General features: G+C 48.2%; 1 protein-coding gene across 3 annotated transcripts in view; it reads left to right on the top strand.

Annotated features, from left to right (window-relative positions):
* Nucleotides 1-18,108, top strand: part of SH3PXD2A (SH3 and PX domains 2A) — a 232,090-nt gene that overhangs the window by 117,507 nt on the left and 96,475 nt on the right. For all 3 annotated transcript variants that reach the window (XM_068688430.1, XM_068688429.1, XM_068688432.1), the window contains exon 6: nt 17,916-17,944. In XM_068688430.1, coding sequence (XP_068544531.1) covers nt 17,916-17,944 — 29 coding nt within the window. The remainder of the gene's footprint in view (nt 1-17,915; nt 17,945-18,108) is intronic.

Below are 18,108 nucleotides of genomic sequence, written 5' to 3'. Positions count from 1 at the left end.
AGAGGGAGCAGACCATCGCAGGCTGCCTGCTCCTTGGATCTTCTCGGATGCAGCACCCCGCAAACCGGCCTCTTTCTTCCCTTCTCCCAGCAGCCCGCTAAGTGGGAATGGAGCAACGCGATAAGGGATTGTTTATTATGGAAACACGCCACTTTTCGTAGATTTACAAGCAGCTTTGCGGAGCTCCTGATCGCTCGGTGTTGCTGTTTGTAGCCCGTTGCTCCTCCTGATGCCTTCTTGGTGAGCGGCTGAGCGTGGCAGTAAAAGGCCCTAGCGGGGACGTGATGGGGCCGACGCATCGCAGACAGAAAGCAGCTGCCAGGAGGCATTGCTTCCAGGGGTTTGAGGCGTACCAGCAGGCTGTGTCAGCCGGCAGGTACTGTTTCTCAGCGACTGGCTTTACAGTCAGGCTGTTTTGTGGCTCCTTCAAGGCCCCGTGGTGTAGAGGCTGCACAGATGGTTGTGCTGCATTTCAAGCAAAGTGAAATAACACCGGTTCCTTCCATTCCTCGCCGCCTCACCCCGAGAAATTACCGGCCTCTTTTGGGAGCTACTAGTCAAAATCCCAGCTCTGAACACCTCCAGACTTTCAGCAAAGTTTGAAGCCAGCTCAGGATCTGAATTTCAAGCCTCCTTTTCCTGTGCCAAAACCCCCAGAGCTGAATACCTGGGAACTATGGAGGTGGGGTAACTCACAGACCAAATAACCTCTGAGCTTTTCATTGTCTACCTCTAATGCATCAGCTCTCCCAAAATAATACATCTGGCATGGTTCATACCACAGTCTCTGCTGTAATCACCCCTGAAACCTGGATAGGTTAGAAATCCATATGTGGATCTGTGTCTGGGTGAGTTTGGCAGGCACAAAGCAGTCCCCAAAAAGCATTTTCTTCCTATCAAATCATCTGCCAATTTTAGCAGTCTCGATTTATGTTTTTTAAGGTTATTGAGCTCTTTGCTGAAAAAGTTGCAGACCATCTTCCCTGGCGTTACTATTGAATGGCTTGCAGACCACAGCGTGGCTGGGAACTGATATCTTTTACATAGGAGATTCCTCTGCCTGTCTTGTTGGTCTCCTGCACTTCCTTAGCTAAAACAAGTGCTTTCAATTACAGAAAAGTAATTGACATGCAAACATCACTCCTGGTCGGGTTTTGTGCACTGTAGTTTTAAGCAGAAGAGGATTCCCCCTTGGTTGCACTTGCACCTGCACCTTTTTCCTACTGCTGCACCCTCCAGTAGGGAAGAAATCTGCTGTGTGTGTTCGTAACCCTCCCGGTTTCTCTAACAAACCTTTGCTTTTCTTCTTTTCCTTCCTTTTTTTATTTTATTTATTTGCACCTGATAGAGAAAATAGATTAAGCCGGCTGGAAGGACACGAGGGCTGTTTTGTGCAGGGAAAACCCGAGGTGGTGAGCAGCTCCTGGAGCTGTTTGGTTGGAGGAGGAGAGCACGGAGTAAGAGCTGCGAGGAGGTTGTTAGATCGCTTAGAGGGACTGGCTGAGCAGAGCGTAAGCTGAGCGTAGCAGTCTGGAAAGAAGATCATCTTTCTGAAAGGCAGAAAGAGGAAAAATAACGGCTCCGTATTCATCCCTTGTGTAATTCTTTTGAAGTCGGTGATTTGCACAGGGATGATTTAACCCCATCAATTTTAATGGGTCCCTGCCGTGTCCCAAGGGTTTCTTTTCGCCGTGCTCCGTTCTGAGATGGAGACAAAGCAGAGCCTCGGTGTCTGGGCTTGAACCCAAGCTCAGTGTCCCCACGGGTCTGGCTTGGGTCCATCTGCGTTGTGGCTGACTCCAGTTGGAGAGGGAGAAGGATGCGAGAGGTGATGACGTGTCTGAGCCCCCGTCCTGTGACGGGACGGCCGGGTGCCGCCAGGACTTGGTAGAAGCCATAACCTGCCTGAAAAGCAACCCCTGGGCGGAAAACCAAGGCCAGCAGGGCTACCAGGGCTCACTGGAATTCACAGCAGCCCTTGTCCTGCTGCGGGTCTGGCGGTCCAAAGTGAGTAACACACGGAGACACGAGGAGATGTGCGGCAGCGTGTGAGAGAAGGGAGCCTTATGTGGAGCAGGAACCAGCGCCAGGCGAGCCCTGGTGGGACTCATTTCCACGTCGTGGCATAGCGCTGACCAGGCAAAGGGAAATGAGCTGCGGGGAGCAGACAGCCTCTAATGAGATGAAGTGCCACATCTTCCTGGAAATGCTCTCAGTAAGACTGAGGGGAAGGGAGGTGAAGGCTGGGTGTAAAATCAGCCAGAAGCAGCCTGCTGTGGTCAAGGTGAAGATGCTCTTTAGCATCTTGCAGAAGGAAGGGAAGAGGAGCATCGTAAAACTGGGTGAAATGATTTGTGAAATAAAGGTGCATCTGGCCTCAAATTCTATCTTCTCCAAAAGCAGCTCAGCTCAGGACACAGCAGGTTGTTCTTGCACGCTTGTGAGCCTTGGTGAGGCCGTGCCTGCTCATCACTTTGGTGGAGCCGGTCCCCAACACCTAACAGTGCAACATTACATGCCAGTGCACCCTGTACGTGTCTCTATCTGTCTTCTGGGGGGAGAAGTGTCAGATGTACAGGGCAAAACTCTGCCAAAGCCCAAGATAAGGCTGCAATTTGTTCCAGAGGCTGGAACAAGTGCTGCTGCTGCTCTGCAACGCCCGGGGGAGAATTTCTGCCATGCCCCTGCAACGACAGGTGGCAGAGTCCCAGCAAACCTCGTTTATCTCCCCGGTTATTTTAAGTAACCGCAGCAAGTCCCTCCCCATCCCGCAGAGCTGCCTGCACCGTCCCTGTGCGGGCTCTTGACGGGTAGCACGGGTTGGCAGCGTGAGGGAAGACGGATGCCACTGTTCTCAGAGATATGAAGCCTTTCCTGGAGCAAATGAAGTGACTGAGAAGTGCAGGTGCTGCTGAAATCCTGCCTGCGTGTCCTCGTCCGTAAGCAGGATCGCCTGCCCTATTGCAGGGGGCTGGTGCAATTCGCCTCCGAGCTCCTGGGATGGCATCCTCAGAGCATCCTATCTGCCAGTAATCCAGCCTCATTTCCCCAGATTACATAGCTAATAACTTTAAATAAAGGGGAACTCTGGAAAAAAAAAAAAAAAAAAAAAAAAAAAAGGCAAACTTTACCCAGCAAAGGAGACAGTGAAGACACTGAGCAAAGTCTTTGTTACCGCTCACATGCTCCGCTCAGCGTTAAACGGGAACAGACCGCAGCAGGTGTGAAGGGATGTGATACAGGCCTGGAAATCCTGGAGCGAGCCGAGGGAAGGCCTCCGAGAAGCAGAGAAAAATGCAACATGATGATGAAACGCAAATATTTTTGCGCATGTGTTTTAAGTGCAGAATCCGGGGCGATCCAGCTGTCCGTGGGCTGCCTTCAGCCAAAAGACACCAGAAGGCAGCGGATGATCTCACCTCGCTCCTCTTAAATTGACAAATCTCCCCCACAGTTGCTTAAGGATCGGTTTCTCTAGAGCTATTCCTCGCCAGCTGTTTGGCAAGCCCTGATGCGGGCCGAAGGTTTTCTTCCCTTCCCTTGCAGCTTCCTTGCGAAGCAGGAAACTGCTCGGGTGCCGGGGGTGGCCGTGGATGGGAGGTAGGACAGCCCAAGCGCATTTCGGAGCATTCAAAGTGTGTCGGCAGCAAACCCTCAGCGTGAGGCCAGCTTTTGGGAGGATAGCGCTGACGTACGGCTTGCGGGGATCAAAGCCCAGGAGAAGCTCAAGCAGGGCTGCCTTTGAAACGCTGGACCCCGCCGATATAATGCGGTTGTTTTATCTGACCTGTGAACATCTCTGACAAGGCATCAGGTCATTAGTCTTGTGCTTGTTATTGTAACATTCGCTGGAATGAAGCGCTGCCATTTTTAAATCACAGCTATCCAAGCGTATCCTAAATTGTAAGCAGTTCCTTTTCCTTTGTTTGAGTATATCCCCACGCCAAGTCATTTGATGCTCGTATCTTCCAAATTGAGCGTGACATTACCAGTGAAAAGCTGCAATTGAGCGTAAAATAATTACTTGAAAAAAAAATCCGCAAAAAAAAAATAAAAATCCATGCCCTAAAAAATGAATTGACAATGACCCCTATCTCATAAAGTGGTTCTGCTTCGAGCCTGTGATAATAATTGTGCGCTCGGTGCCTGAAGTGCTAAAGAGTCTACTTTTCGTAGAGTGGAATTTAAAAGACTGTCACTCGAAGTTTTATATATCTATATATATATATATATATATCTCCTGTGCAGTCACTCCCACCCACAACCTGGTTTTCTTATTTCTGCGAGCTGTGACACATTTTTAAGAGGACTGGTGTATTTTTAAGCTCCCGCTGTGGCATGCGATGAAGGTCGCCCCGCTGAACTGGGATCTCTGAGAGACCGAGAAACAAAACCCCGGTCTCTGCTCTTCCTCTGTGACTTTGGGCCAGGTACGTGTTTTTGCTCCGCTGGCCTTTGTGAAATGCCATGGCAGCTCATCCCTGCTCTTCTAGTGCCTGAGGAATGAGATTCACCCACATTTCTGGGTGCTCAGCTGTGAAGGTAACGTGGCCATGGCCATATGGCCCTGGCAGCATTGAGATGCTCAGAAGTGTTCACAGCGTGGTCTGATCCCAGTGGTTCCCAGCCTGAACTGTGGTTTTGCTGCTGAGATGTTCCTGACTGTTAAGCGTTGAGCAAAACTGCTCCTGGAGACGTATTTTCAGCTTTCTTACCATTTATTTTCTCTTAGCTTTCAAGTCTTCCCAGATTTTCTTCAGGGATGGCCTTGAGCCACAGCCCCAGGGCCTGCACATGGGGTCCCCTCTGTGCATGCAGCCTCCTCTTGTGTGCCCCGGGATTTCAGCTGCTTGCTCGGCTTCCTCGATGTGCTTTGAAGACCCCCCAAAGCAGGGGCAGGCGACAGAGGGGTCAGGGACAAAGTAATGTTTGCAGTTTGAACAGTTACTCCACTGGTTAGAGTGGTTCTTGAACCTGCCTGGCATGAGTTGGCCTTCAGATGCTGGGGGTGAAGAGGTAGCCAAAACTCACCGACCTTCCTTCTCCATCGCCATCCCAGGTTTGTTTTGGTACACGCAGGGCTCTGAACTAATATTTTCACAGATCTATTGTAAAGGTGTTTCTTGGGTAAAACCAGAGCATTTTGCCTTTTCTTCATGTTTACTGGGTGAAGAGGCTTGGTGTCATTATCACTACAAAGAAATGAAATTTATTCCCTACCACAAAACCTCGCATTCTTCAGTGTAGAACAAAGGCGCATAAATAACCAGCAGAGGGGACGTGCCTGACCTCCACTATATGTGGAGTTCACTGTTCCAGACCCTTGGTTTTTATTCTGGACAGTGATTTAGAAGGAAAAGCTTTTATCTAATCATGAGCTAGGCCTCAGCACAGCTCCCCAGGCACCGCTAATGGATGGGATGCACGGCGGAGCTTGAAGGATTTTATCCTAGCTGCGTTAAATGGAGAGCTGAGTTTCTGGTGCTGCACACGGTATTGCTTGCTAGATAAGGATTGTACCAGAGGGGCCCTGGGAGCTCCCTTCAAACCTCTGCAGTGACGGACAAGCAGGGTTTGGCTGTTTGCTCTGGTACCAGCACTGGGAGCCGAGGATGAGCTGGTAGCTGCTGCCGGAGAGCCAGCGGATGCAATGCGGGGAGGCCCTGTTCCAGGAATTAGCTTCGGTCCCAGAGGATGACTGGGGAAGAAATCATTAATAAGTAGGTTATTGGCAGCAGGACACGATTTCGCTTTCTGATTCATAATCCCTGCTGCTGCCTCTCACAGCTGATATGCCCGGATTTTGGTTTTTGACCTCGCAGTATTTTTTAGCAAGGAGAGGTTATTCAAAATAGTATGAATAGTCTGAATTTGGCTCAGTACTGGGAGCCAAGAGCAGCACAGATCTTTGTGTTTCACATTTACAGTCGTGTTTATGCACTGTGGTTGCAGCCTGGTGTGATATGCTGTGTGTCTGCATTGCCTTTGGTCTTGCTTGGCTGGACACCACAGCAGAGACCCCAGCTCAGGACACACAGACCTCTGGGGACCGCAGGGCTGCTCTCGTTTCCCATCCCAGCCTGTAGGTGCTGCTCCACGTGGAGGAGCTCACAGCCAGGCATGGAAGGCATGCCACTGATAGGAGAGGCAACTTTCCTCCTGAGCGTGAATTCTTACTATCCAGCTTCTGGCATTTTAAGTCACAAAGGGAGAAAACAGTGCACACAAGCAGACTGCAGGACATGAGCTGTGCAGAACCTGGTCGATATTCTGAGCTTGTGAGCTCCTGAGCAAGCCGGAGCAGCAGCCTAAAAGAAGGGAGTGTGATTCCCAAGAAGGGATGACATTTTCCTTCCACCCACATCTGCTAAGACATAGACACAGCACGAATAGTTACAGCAGTAATAAGCTGCCAGTGGCCATTTACCCTAGCAAACATAGGGATCCTTCATATTCCAGGCCAGCAGTACCTGTGAGGCAGTGTGCATTTTGAAGGAACAAGTCATTTCTCTTTTAGCCAAATTAAAAGGTCTTCTTCTATAGCCAGGAGACTGGATGGGAATAATTAAATTCATTCATTATTTCTCTTCACTTTTATGGACTGAGAACACGGAAAAAGATATTGGAAATACCACACACACCCTCTTTGGAGAAGTACGAGGTGAATTAAAAGTTAATGTCTGGACTGAGAATTGTCAGGAGTTACATAAAAGGAACAAGGAGAAACTCACTGTTTTCTGTGGGAGCGGGTCTGAACAACCTCCAATTTTGTACCCAAACCGGGCTGTAAAATTTAAGCTCTACTCAGACTTTGCACTGTTTCCTAGTGTGTGATGGTACTTTTGTATTTGGCATGCCTTGATGCTTTTACATTCAGCACAATGCACTTTTGAATGTCTATAAAAGGATGACTTTCTGTTGTTTTTTTCCAGAGGTGCTTCGTTTTTAATGCTGGTCACCTTAAGAAACCAGTTGGCATGATTTGAGCTGTTTTAGTGCAAGTAAACAGGCAGGTATTTGAGGTCAACATGATTTTTTTTTTTTTTATTTGCCTTTTAATGGCAGTGCTGTTAAACTTTGTTTCCTTCCCCAGATGAACCAGGCACTGACACAGACAATCTCTTACACCATCTTGAAGCAGGGGGCTGTTTTAACTGTGATGTCATACCCACAGCACACAAATTGCATTGCTGGGCAGTGGGGCACTGCCCTCAGGGTGCTCACAAAGCGCCTTTGTCCAGCGGGTCTGATGCTTCCAAGGACAGAGCACTCAGGAAATGCTCTTGCTGCTCCTTTGCAAATGCCACATCATTTAGCTCTCTGACCTCTTGGGGAGCTGAGAAGAGTGGGACCTGTTATCAGATTTGGGTATATAAAAGGGGTTATGGTCATTACCTTGAAAAGCAACCCTAGTGTTTGAAAGGTTTTGACTTTGGGAAGCTGTCTCTATTTTTCTGGCTTAATTGTTGCCTGTGAATGATATTTTATAAGCCTTTCATGAATTCCAACAGTTATATTGAGCAAGACAAACCCAAGACATCTTTTTCCTTTGATGGTTTTGTGTTAGAACCCCATTGTGTGTGCTTTAAGGCTGCCTAATGCTGGTAGGCAATCAGGGAAGACAAGTCTGGTTTTAGTAGTTGCCAGCTGAGCAAAATTTACAAGATGCATTTACTAGACATGTTTTGGAGCCTTACAGTTCCTAAAAAAGTTCAGTTCAAAGGACAGTGATTAGCAAAAATTCCTCAAGTTCATGAACTCGCAGATCTTATATGCAGTGATTTATGTCTCTGACAAGTAAATTAAGAAACCCAGTGACGTGAAAGACCTCTCCATGTGTCACTTTGTAGAAACAAGCAGAAAACGATTCCAAGATATATAAATTTGGTGTCCTATAGGGAGCTACACCGCTTTTTAGTACACTGGAAAGAGATTTGATGTTGCAAGACAGTTAAGTGAGGACATGCTGCTGAGGCAGCTTTGGGGAATGGCTGTGTTTTAATCTCGCTGTTTAACTGAAAGAAGCATAACGAGGGGAAGAATGACGGCAGTCACCAGATGAACAAGTTGGAGTTTATACTTTGGGCTTGATCCTGTCTTCCCACATGTGTAGTAAGTTTTTACCTCTCCTGGAAAAAAATATTTACCATTCTTGGGGCCATATGTACAGCAGATGAGTTTTAAAAGTCAGGAGAGAGATGTACCTCTAACCGGGGATGTAAAACTAGCTGGGGCAATGGGGTATTTAGCAGTGCAAAGTACAGATGCAGCAGCCATCTGCTGTCTGTGCACGCTGCTGTCTTAATCCTTCAGGTCCCACTCCCCTTGGACACCCAGCAGGAGCAGCAAGGCCGAGAGGTCCACGCAGCATGTTGCTGAAAAGCCAGATGAGTAAGCAGAAGGGCTAGACACCAGCAGAGCAGTACCAGATAACAGCACAAAATTGTTTAATATCAAGCGTCTGGAGGGCTCCCCTTCGTGCTGGGAGCTTGGAGGTCTCACAGGGTCCGGGCCATGTCTGGAAGTGCCTGCAACTCATTTCTTCCTTTACTAATTTAGAGCCTTTAAAATTTCAAAAATGCCCCTGGCAGCCTGGGAATTCCCTGCGAGAGGCTCCAGCACATCAGCTGGTGCCAGCCCCGAGTCGGGACGGGCTGTGGGGAATCCCTGGGAGCGGTGCCCAGACACGGGGCCTGCTGTGAGGACAGGGAGTGGGGTGGCCTGGGGGCTGCCACGGCCTGGGGGCAAAGCAGGGCATCTGGGGGAGGCTGTATGATTATTCCCCTAGTAGTTACTGTGTGTGTTCTCTCTGGCAAATGGAAATGTGGAAGAGCTGTTTTGTTCTTTGAGATCCTTTCCTTCAGGGATTCGTCACTTCTGGGGTGTTTCTTTGCTTACATGGCCACAGCCTGTCCCGTCTGCATGCTGCCATGGCTCCTGTCCTGCTGGTGCCAACCTCTGCCTGGGGCTGGCGGGATGCCACCAGCAGGCCAAGTCAGGTCATCCAAATTTTGGCATTCCTGCTGCTACTCTGCTTATTGGGTGAGTTGTACACCCCTCTCGCCTCTAGACGTGTGATGAGGTGACTCACTGTCATTGAACGCACGCTCGGTTTTATTAGACACTCATCTCATTTGCTCTCTGTTTAAGAGCCGCGTGTCTCTTTCCTTGAGCATCTTCAGGAAACAATGGGAACAGCTTAAACAGGGGAAGCTCAGCACCATTCACCAAAAAAAAAAAAAAAGAAGTCCTATAGGATGTGTCTGGTCAAGTGCTGGATGTGCCATATGGGAGAATTGAGAATGATGAAGTATTTACTCAAATTGCTGCCTTCCGCTGCATTGAAGTCAGAGCCGCTGAAGGCACTGCAGCGTTTATGACTGATTTCCTAAGCAGTGTAACAAATTGAGATGAGGGCCCTTTTCTTGTAACTCACATGTGCAGCAGAAAGCACTTAGCTAACATAAATCAGGATTAAATTGCTTTTAAAGGCTCACAAAACATTTCTGAAAGAGACAGGATGAGGAAACCACTTTGCCACTGCAGAGTGTGTCCCCACGATGAGTCCCATTAAGGCCTGATCAAAGAGCCTCGCTGGCGTTTCATTATGGCCTGGCTGTGTACAGGTGAAACTCAGCAGCGGTTTCGACAGCGTAGGCACAGAAATATGCACAGGAGGTGAGTTTAAGCAGGAATCTGGACCATCAAAGAATGTGATTAAGGACAATTTAATGTGCTGAGTAATGCAGCATGATTTGGATGTAATTTATCCTAATCCGGTCTGATCTTTTACAGGAGAATATATTACCAGGCCACAGGGAGGTGAGAGCAGGGTCCCATCTGGCCTCCTGTCTCCAGCAGTGGCTTATCGCCAATACGAAAACAAAGCAAATACAGAGTGAGCTTCCCATGTGCATCCTCTCTGCTTCTGGCATTCAGCAGTTATGGGACCTCTTGGGTCAGAGCATCCAGAGCGGGGAGTACAATAGCCACCATTTATCCTCTCCTCCTGAATTTATCTCGTTGCTCTTTGAACCCCGGCCTGGTTTTGGTGATTACAACACAGAACACCAGTGAGCGCCGTGATTAAGCCATGTTGTATGCAGAAGCTCTTCTCTTTGCTTTAAACTGGTGGTTTGTTAGTTCGGCAGGTTTTTGGTTATGAGAAGCAGAGAATATTTTCTCTCTCTCTCTGGGTCAATCATGGTTTTGTAGGTTTCTAGTGTTATTGCTGCTCACTTCTGTCTTTCCTAGTCTGGAGGTTCTTCTGTTTATTCTTTCCCTCTAAGGAGGCTAATCCGATTTGAGGGAAGATCATACTTTTTCAAGCAGATCAAGAAGCCCCAGACAGTGCCTTGGGGAAACCCTTTTTTTCCCCGTTTCCACTCCTCCACCACCAGCTGTGCTCCCAGTATTCCTCCTGGTGCGGTAATTCAGCGTCAAAAGCCTTTTTGGACAGGTTCTGTCTGGGCCTCAGCTCGAGGCCTGGAGATCTGTAACTTTACACATTTTCTTCTCTTCCTTCCCTGTCTCCTTTTCCAAGGACTGTCTTGAACAGCGCTTCTGGAGAGGATGCTGTTGGTTTCCATATTTTCCCAGCAGAGGTGGTGGCATCCTGCATCCCACAGGCAGGCACAGCTTGGCGGGCTGTGGGTGACGTCCCATTTTGGGAGGTTACCCAAAAAGCAGAAGGGAGGCTGTGTCATTGCAGGACAGAGAGGTCATGGAGGAAGCGTGTAGCTCCAAGCAAAGCCAGCCTGGAACAGCAGAAGAGCTGTGTCCCCGGCGGGGTACAGCACGGGGTCTCTGCCTCTTCTTAAATTCCCCCTTAGGGCCGCGGTTTAGAAACCTGCATGGATCATGTGGTTGCCAGCCAGAGGTGAGACCCAACTCCCCTTTGGGAAACAGAACATGAGGGGCCTACCCTGAAATCAGGAATGGCTCAGCAGAGATGAGATAAAAACTCGAAGCCTGTGCTGCATTCTTAAGCTCTCGGCCAGATCGGTGTGATATATGTGAGAGCTCGTTAGCCTGGCCGGTTCGTAAGGTACACGAGAATTTATGGTTCTGATGTTCAGTACTTAATTGGAAACTGTGATCAGATGCATCTTTTAAACACATCCATACATAACGTACGGGCATGTAGATGTGTGTAACGAAATCCCCAAGCACAAGGGGTAAAGCTGCACATGAAAGTCGTTTATTTTTATGACCTCATTTTTATCACTCAGCGTTTCTGTTGTAAATACTATAACAAAGTGACACAAGCTTGGTCATTGGAAGACAGAGATAAATTTGGCCTCTCCGCAAGGGACAACCAAGGTCAGTTTATAGGAGGTGAAGAGCACCTCCACCCAGAGGTCTTGCTAAGGTAAATACATTTTTCTGTCCTGTGGAGAAATTTGCAATCTGAAGGAATAAACAGGGTAAAGCAAAACCAGATGAAGATGTGACTGTTAGGCAAGATCTTGTTTTTATACTTCTTTCCAGGAAAAAGCCTGCCATAAACACTCGTGCTGTCTTTTTCAAGGCCACCAAAGCCTTGCAGTGGAGCATCACATGGCATTAGCTCATTGTCCCGGTGTCCTGCTGCCTCCTGCTCGTGCTGAGCCATCGCTCCCCGGTACTGCCAAGGCTGGGCTTTGCTGTCAGATCACCGGGCTCTCTATCTCACAGCTTGCTGAACTGCTGAATGTGCAGTTCTGGAGCCCCGTCTTCCTCTAGGAGGATAATTTCATCATAAGAAAATGTAATTGTGAACAATTCAAGAGGCTAATTCTGCATTTCATCCACCCGAGCCAAATACCGAAGCTGCACTCCGGAGCCAAATGAACAATTTCACCGCTGAGGAATCTTGGGACAGAAATCTGCAACATTTCCCAATCGTTCAGGGAAGTGGTGGGTTGCCTTGAACCCACCTCTTGTCCTTCGATACCCTTTCTACGCACAGCAGAAAAGCAAACAGCCCCGTGAACACCGGGTCTGAGGGAGGCTGAGTACATCCATGCAGATGTTATTTGTCTTAGAGCACCTCGAACCTGGTGGCAGAGCTCGACAGCTCAAGCTGTCCTCTGTGGGGCTAATTTCCAGTCCCTGCTGAGTGCAGGGCAGAGGGCAATGCTTTTCCTCGTGCTGCACTTCCCCTTTGTGATACAAATCCATGGGTTCATGCAGGAGCATTGCTGGAGAGGAGGCAGCATCCATCTCCTTCCAGCCTGGGCTTTTCTGTGCGAGCTAAGGTTACCCAGGTAGGGAAGATGTTTTCTGCACATAGGGAAGAGTTTCCAGCGTAGCGCTTTGAGATTCTCGGGGAGAAGTTGGGTTGTTTTTCACTTTGTTGGCTTGAAAGAAGCTGGTGAAAGCCAGCCCTAAATGAGGACCTCCAGCTGGGTCCCGGTGAGCCAAACTGGGCCACTGTTATTCTGTGATGCTGACAAAATCACTGCAGCCTAAGCAGAAATATATAACATAAAAATATATACACATTTATATTAATATATATATAAACTGTGCTGGTTTTCAGTGCCGGAGCATAGCCACACTGTGAAAACAACAGAAAGGTGGCAGGAAGGCAAATTTTTCTCTTCTGCAGTGTCTCCTTTCTCTTAAGGAGCTGATTGCACAACATGGCCCTACCCTCCTCAGCAGCAAGCAGAGACTGCTACCAGCCAGCAGAAAACGCCTGTGTTTGAAGTCAGGTCGCCAGTTTTGCTTCTTGCCCCCTCAAGTCCCTTTTGCTGGCGGCAAGGAATTCTGGAGTCTCGGGGCTGCCACAATGGGAGCCTTTCTGACCCGGCTGAAAAGCTCGACCTCTGCTCAGAAAGGACAGATTCATGTTCGAGAGGGTTCCACAATGCAACGATTTATGTCAGGAAATGAACAGAATATTTTGTAAAAAAAAAAAAAAAAAAAAAAAAGAAAAAAAGCCTCCATCTGTTTATTTGGCTTGGGGAAGAGATCAGCTGTGCCTCTATGATTTCGGAGCATGGAGTGCTGGAGGGGGAGATGTATAGCTGTGTGCATCTACGTTTTTGAGTTTGCCTTCCTGGTGCATAACATATAGAGCTAATTTTACTTTGCTGTGTGTCACGTGGGGCTCAGAGCTCAGGGAACGGAGATACCTTACTGCACATGGCTAAACTTTTGCACTCCTAGCATCGTGAGTCTGAATTTTAACCCTGCCCTCTCCATCCAGCTCCTGTATATTTGTAAAAGTGGTCAGTTGCTCCTCCAGCTGAGTGGTGGCTGAGCACCCAGTGCTAATTCTTGGTCGTGGTTGATTTTGTGCTTTGTGAAATCAGCTAGGAGGATTTCAAGATGCAAGAACATTCTCAAGGCTCGGATTCCTGTATGCGTAAGGAGCAGTAGCAAGGTATTTTTGTATTGGCTTACTTTAAAAACCCTGTCCCAGAAGCTGATAGCGATGTTAAGAAAAATAGTTCCTGAGAAAGTCAGCAGTCTTCATTACTGACTGCAAACCGTGCGGATGCTGGGAGGGAGAGCGTGGACTTTTCAGTTAAAACATTGCTGTGCTCTTAATCTGCCTGGCAAATCATTGGTGATTAAATGATAATCGGAGCTGTTTGTTTGAAATGTCATCCATCTCCACCGCAGCCTCTCCACAGCACTAAAGAGTTTTAGGAATTAAGGAGCATGGGAACATAGACGCCTCCAATGTATTTAAACATGAATTAGCTAAAGCCAACAAATACAGAACAATTTCCATTTATGTATTAAGCACTCTGGAGGATACAGATTAACCTCCATTACTCAGAGTTTGTCACCGTCTCATCTCCTTTGGACAGCTAACGCTGAGAAACGGACAGAAAGGAGATTTATTTTTCCTTCAGCTTCTGTCTCGCCTGATGAAATGTCTGCTGTGCAGCTCCCCCAGCCACGCTCCTCCGTGAGCCCTGCCGGCTCCCCACGCTGTGCAGGCACTGCTTTCTCTCACGGCCAAAACTCACGCTTGTCTGAAATCTCTGCTCGAGGAATTGAAGCCAAGCCTCGCTTTACTGGCACACAGAGGCCCTGGGCTTCAAGGTGATGTGGAGGAATCCCACCGAGTCAGTTTGCTTGGGTCCACTGCCCCGTGGCAAAGGGGAGAAGCCTTTAAAAGAGCCTTTGCATCCCGCCTGCAGCACAGATGAAGTTTCTTGATCGAGCACATCGCCTCCAAGGGGCCGTGCAGGAGCAAAGCTGCAGCCTCGCAGGCCCACCACTGCAGCTCTGTTCCTCTGCAAACCTCCCTGGTCCTGCACGAGGCTTCTGCTGTCCTGCCAAACCCCATGGAGCGTGCAGGAGAAACCCCCCAGGCCAAATACAAATCCACAGAATTAGAGATTTGGCTGAAAGATGGACCCAGCATTACAGACATGCCTGCTCACCTCCAGTCTTCTCCTCCACTTGGAACACCTCAGTAGGCTTTTATTGAGCAAATACTGAGATACTCACTTGTTAAGCAACTTTCCAATCGTGCCACCACTTTTTTTGTAGGTATCTCTGTGTATTTAGATAGATTAAAACACAAACATGGCATGTTTATGTCGTTAACTCTCACTGAGTACAGCAGCAAAGTTAGTCCCTAAAGAAAAGATGTGCCATAAAGCTTTTCCGTAACATTATTAATATAACTATCTAAATTAAGGTGGATTCCAAGTGACATATACATTCAGTGACATAAAATTCTTGACCAACTGTGTGTAGCTTAATGGGATAACAAGGCAATGATATCTGAGGTGACACTCATGGTCTTCCTTCCGTGTTCGCTGATAGGACTCAAATAGGTGATGTTGTCCTGGTGTCCTACCGATGAGAAAGGAGATCCAGCCTCCCTCTCCTTTGGCATTAAAGCAAGAAGAGTGTGTTCAGCCTTTGTGATGAACTTGGCACCAGCAATATTTTACTATCATTAGCAGAGAGAACTACTTTCCTTGCCAGTAACAAGGCTCAGTGTCAACTAAGGGTGGTGCCCCATGGGAAGACCTTAGACAAAACTTGCTATCTTATAATTAAAAAAAAAAAAAGGAAATATGCTATTTTTGGGGAAAGACATTTGTTCAAGTATGGAGTGATCCTGGCTGATAGGGAAGGGACCTGCCGGTGCTATTCTTAGTTCCACCTGCTGGTTTCACTGCTTCTCTTGCAGCTATAGCTGAAAGCGAAATTCGGATGCTCGTGTCTGTGCTCACACAGAAATGGAAGAAGTCAGAATGGAAATATGTGTGTGTGTAGAGATAAAAAGATAAAATGAGCCAGAGCCTAAGGGAAAACAAGCTTCCATGGGTAGCTGCAGACATGACTACACCTTTCCTTGGAAGGGTTTTACTTCTGCAAGGCCAGGTTTCTCGTCTGATTGAAGGGCTAGCAGCGTGCCAGGCTCTGTCCATGCTGCAGGAGATGAGAGTTTCTGCTTGGAAGTTGTTACAGCTAGGAGAAACCACTGAAGAATTTCCTTTATTGTGTTGGACGCGATCTGGTACTTTGGTTTCACAACAATGCTCCTCTGAAAACAGTGAGGCTACGAGGTATTCACCATCTAGGCCGTCACTTGCGAGAGGAGAAAGACATCAATGAATCACATCCTGAATAATAGGACATAAAAAAAATAAATATGGGGTCAGGCAGGGCTCCTTGCTGCTTGCTGCACAAACCTTTCTACATTAGCAGTAGAGAGGAGAACAGCAGGTACACAAGGAGTGCTTTGCCCAGCCGGAGAAATGATTTGCTATGCCTTCCTTGCTTTCTATTTCAGGAGTGAGATTTTTTCTCATCTTTGCTGGGAGGAACAAGTTTTGGCTTTCACAATTTCACTGGGTTTTATTTCAGAGGGTTTTATTTCTAGGCCCATTTTACTGCTTTGTCCCGATTTTATGAGGGAAACGTGGGTGTAGGAAAAATGTACGAGACAGGGAGACAGGGGGTCCATGTCTGAACTCCCAAATCAGAACATGATAAAACTAGAGCAGGAGCAAAGATAAGTGTGAAAAAGTTCTTTATGGAGTAATATCTCTTGTCCTCATGTGATCTGCATGGAGGAAGAGGAAAACAGTTTCAAATATCTGTTGTTTTGTTTGTTTGTTTTCGTTGTTTTGTTTTGTTTTGTTTTGTTTTTTTAATCTCTGCCTTCTTTAAATTACATGGATGAGTCATTTATGATTCCTTTATAATTAAAAGAAAAAAAAAATCATTTAAAAGCTTACTGCAGTCACACACACAGGCCCAGGGACTGAAGTGATCACCAACCTTCTGCACGGTGGGGTATTGGGTTAAAGCAAACGGTGTGCGGGGATCCCAGCAGCGTTTCCCCTCCTCACCATTTAGCACTGTGAAATGCGAGGCAGCTGAAGGCAAGGACCAAGCAGAGGCTGCCACGTGCTGGGGGCACTGGGCTGACAGCAACCGCAGAGCTCCACGCTGGCGTGGGAGCAAAGCTGAGGCTGCTGATTAGATTTTGGGGGTCGTGCCTTCCCCAGCTCATTGTGAGGGGTCTCTGTTTTGGGCACCATCTAGTGAGCATTATATCTGCATATGATATCACTTCTGCAGAAGAAGCAGCCTATTCATCAGTAGTAGCATCTTCACATCAAATCCCACAGCAGGCATGACTGCGGAAACAGGCATTTAATTGAAACAGAAGCGACGCTGGAAAATTCAGAGAGGGTGCAAAAAAATCCCGGGTAGTTGTTACTCACTGGAAGCACATCCTAGACATGCAAGGCACGGGGTGCATGCGGAGTGCTGGGAGAAGCAGCTGATTGAGATGTAGCTCTGCCCTTCAGACACGCGTTGTTTCTTCAGATGATCCCCTGAGCTGGCTTGAAATTCAGTGCATGAATTAAATACACAGTTCGGGGTAGCTGGGGGCTCCTTTTTTCGCTGTCCCCTTGGAGCACGCAGCGTGCTGCAAGGGACAACCCCGCTCCTGGCAGCCTGGGACATTCAGAGGCTGCTGCCACCCCTGCGGTGGGATTCCTGCAGCCTCCTGCAGGGAGCCTGGATGATTTTCCCACCGTTATCACTGCCGGGTGTGCAGTGTGTGACCGTGCTGCGGGCACTGTGCCTGACACTGATGCCATCGCTGCCTGCTCTGCCCCTGCCCCGGCTCCCGGCTGCGTGGACCCTTTCAGAGCCAGGGCTGAGATTTTCCTGAGAGCACCGGGGGGAAGCACAGCCCTAGCAAAGTGTCTCTGTCCTTGCTTCTGCTTATCCGAATCAGTTCTCGCAGCTCTGTTCTGTAATTTCGTTCCACTTCTGTAGCAGCTTTTTGAGCTTTCAGCTGCTCTGTCAAAAGCAAAGGTGCCGACACCCCCGAAATCCCTATAGAAAAGTAAGGGGTCGCTCCCCATCCTGGAAAAAAAGAAGGAGGACAAAGTTTGGAGTGTTTTTTTTTTTTTTTTTCCTCAGGGAAGACAAGTGCGTGTCAGAGATAGCTAGGAGGGGTCTGGAGGTTATGCACAAATTAAGCAGTCCCTGAAAGGAGGGGACTGCGAGCCAGATAAGCCCATAGCAGCCGCAGCCCTGCAGCGAGCAGCTAACGTTCCCTTCCCTCTCCAGGGGAACACCAGGGGTTAATTCAGTAGCCACGCATTTAATAGCTCGATTTAAAGGGGAAAAAATGACACCCTTCTCCCCTGCCTTGCTGCTGGTGGATGGTTTGCTCTGTCTAGTTGATCACATGCTCCCCCAGCCCCTGGTGCTGCAGAAGCCCCAGCTGCTGCTGCTGATGAGCCGGTGCTGCTCAGGATCTGTCCCAGCCCTTGCCTGTCAATGCCTTGCAGCCCTGACCTCCTCTTTAAAGGAGGGAGTGGGCAGGATGAGCCCTTGAGCATATGGGTGGAAATTTGGGACGCGCCCCTTCTCTCGCCACCGCTTCCAGCTCTAACCATGTCTATTTGTTGTTGTCTTTTTTTCAGGGACTATGGATCTTCAAAGAGAAAATCAGGTAAGACACCAGGCTTTCTATGTTCTGCATGGTTACAGAGAGGACTTTTTTTTTCTTCTTCTTTCCCCTTCTCCTTTTTAAACCTTCCCTTTATCTTGTGCTGCATGAAATTGTGTAGCAGTTTAACTTTGGGTTGCTGAAGCCTGCTACAGACAGGCATCAGA

This window comes from Anas acuta, chromosome 7 (assembly GCF_963932015.1).
Source record: "Anas acuta chromosome 7, bAnaAcu1.1, whole genome shotgun sequence".
In the NCBI taxonomy this organism is placed as follows: domain Eukaryota; kingdom Metazoa; phylum Chordata; class Aves; order Anseriformes; family Anatidae; genus Anas; species Anas acuta.
The sequence above is the reverse complement of the archived record's forward strand: the minus strand, read 5'-3'. Positions and strand labels throughout refer to the sequence as shown.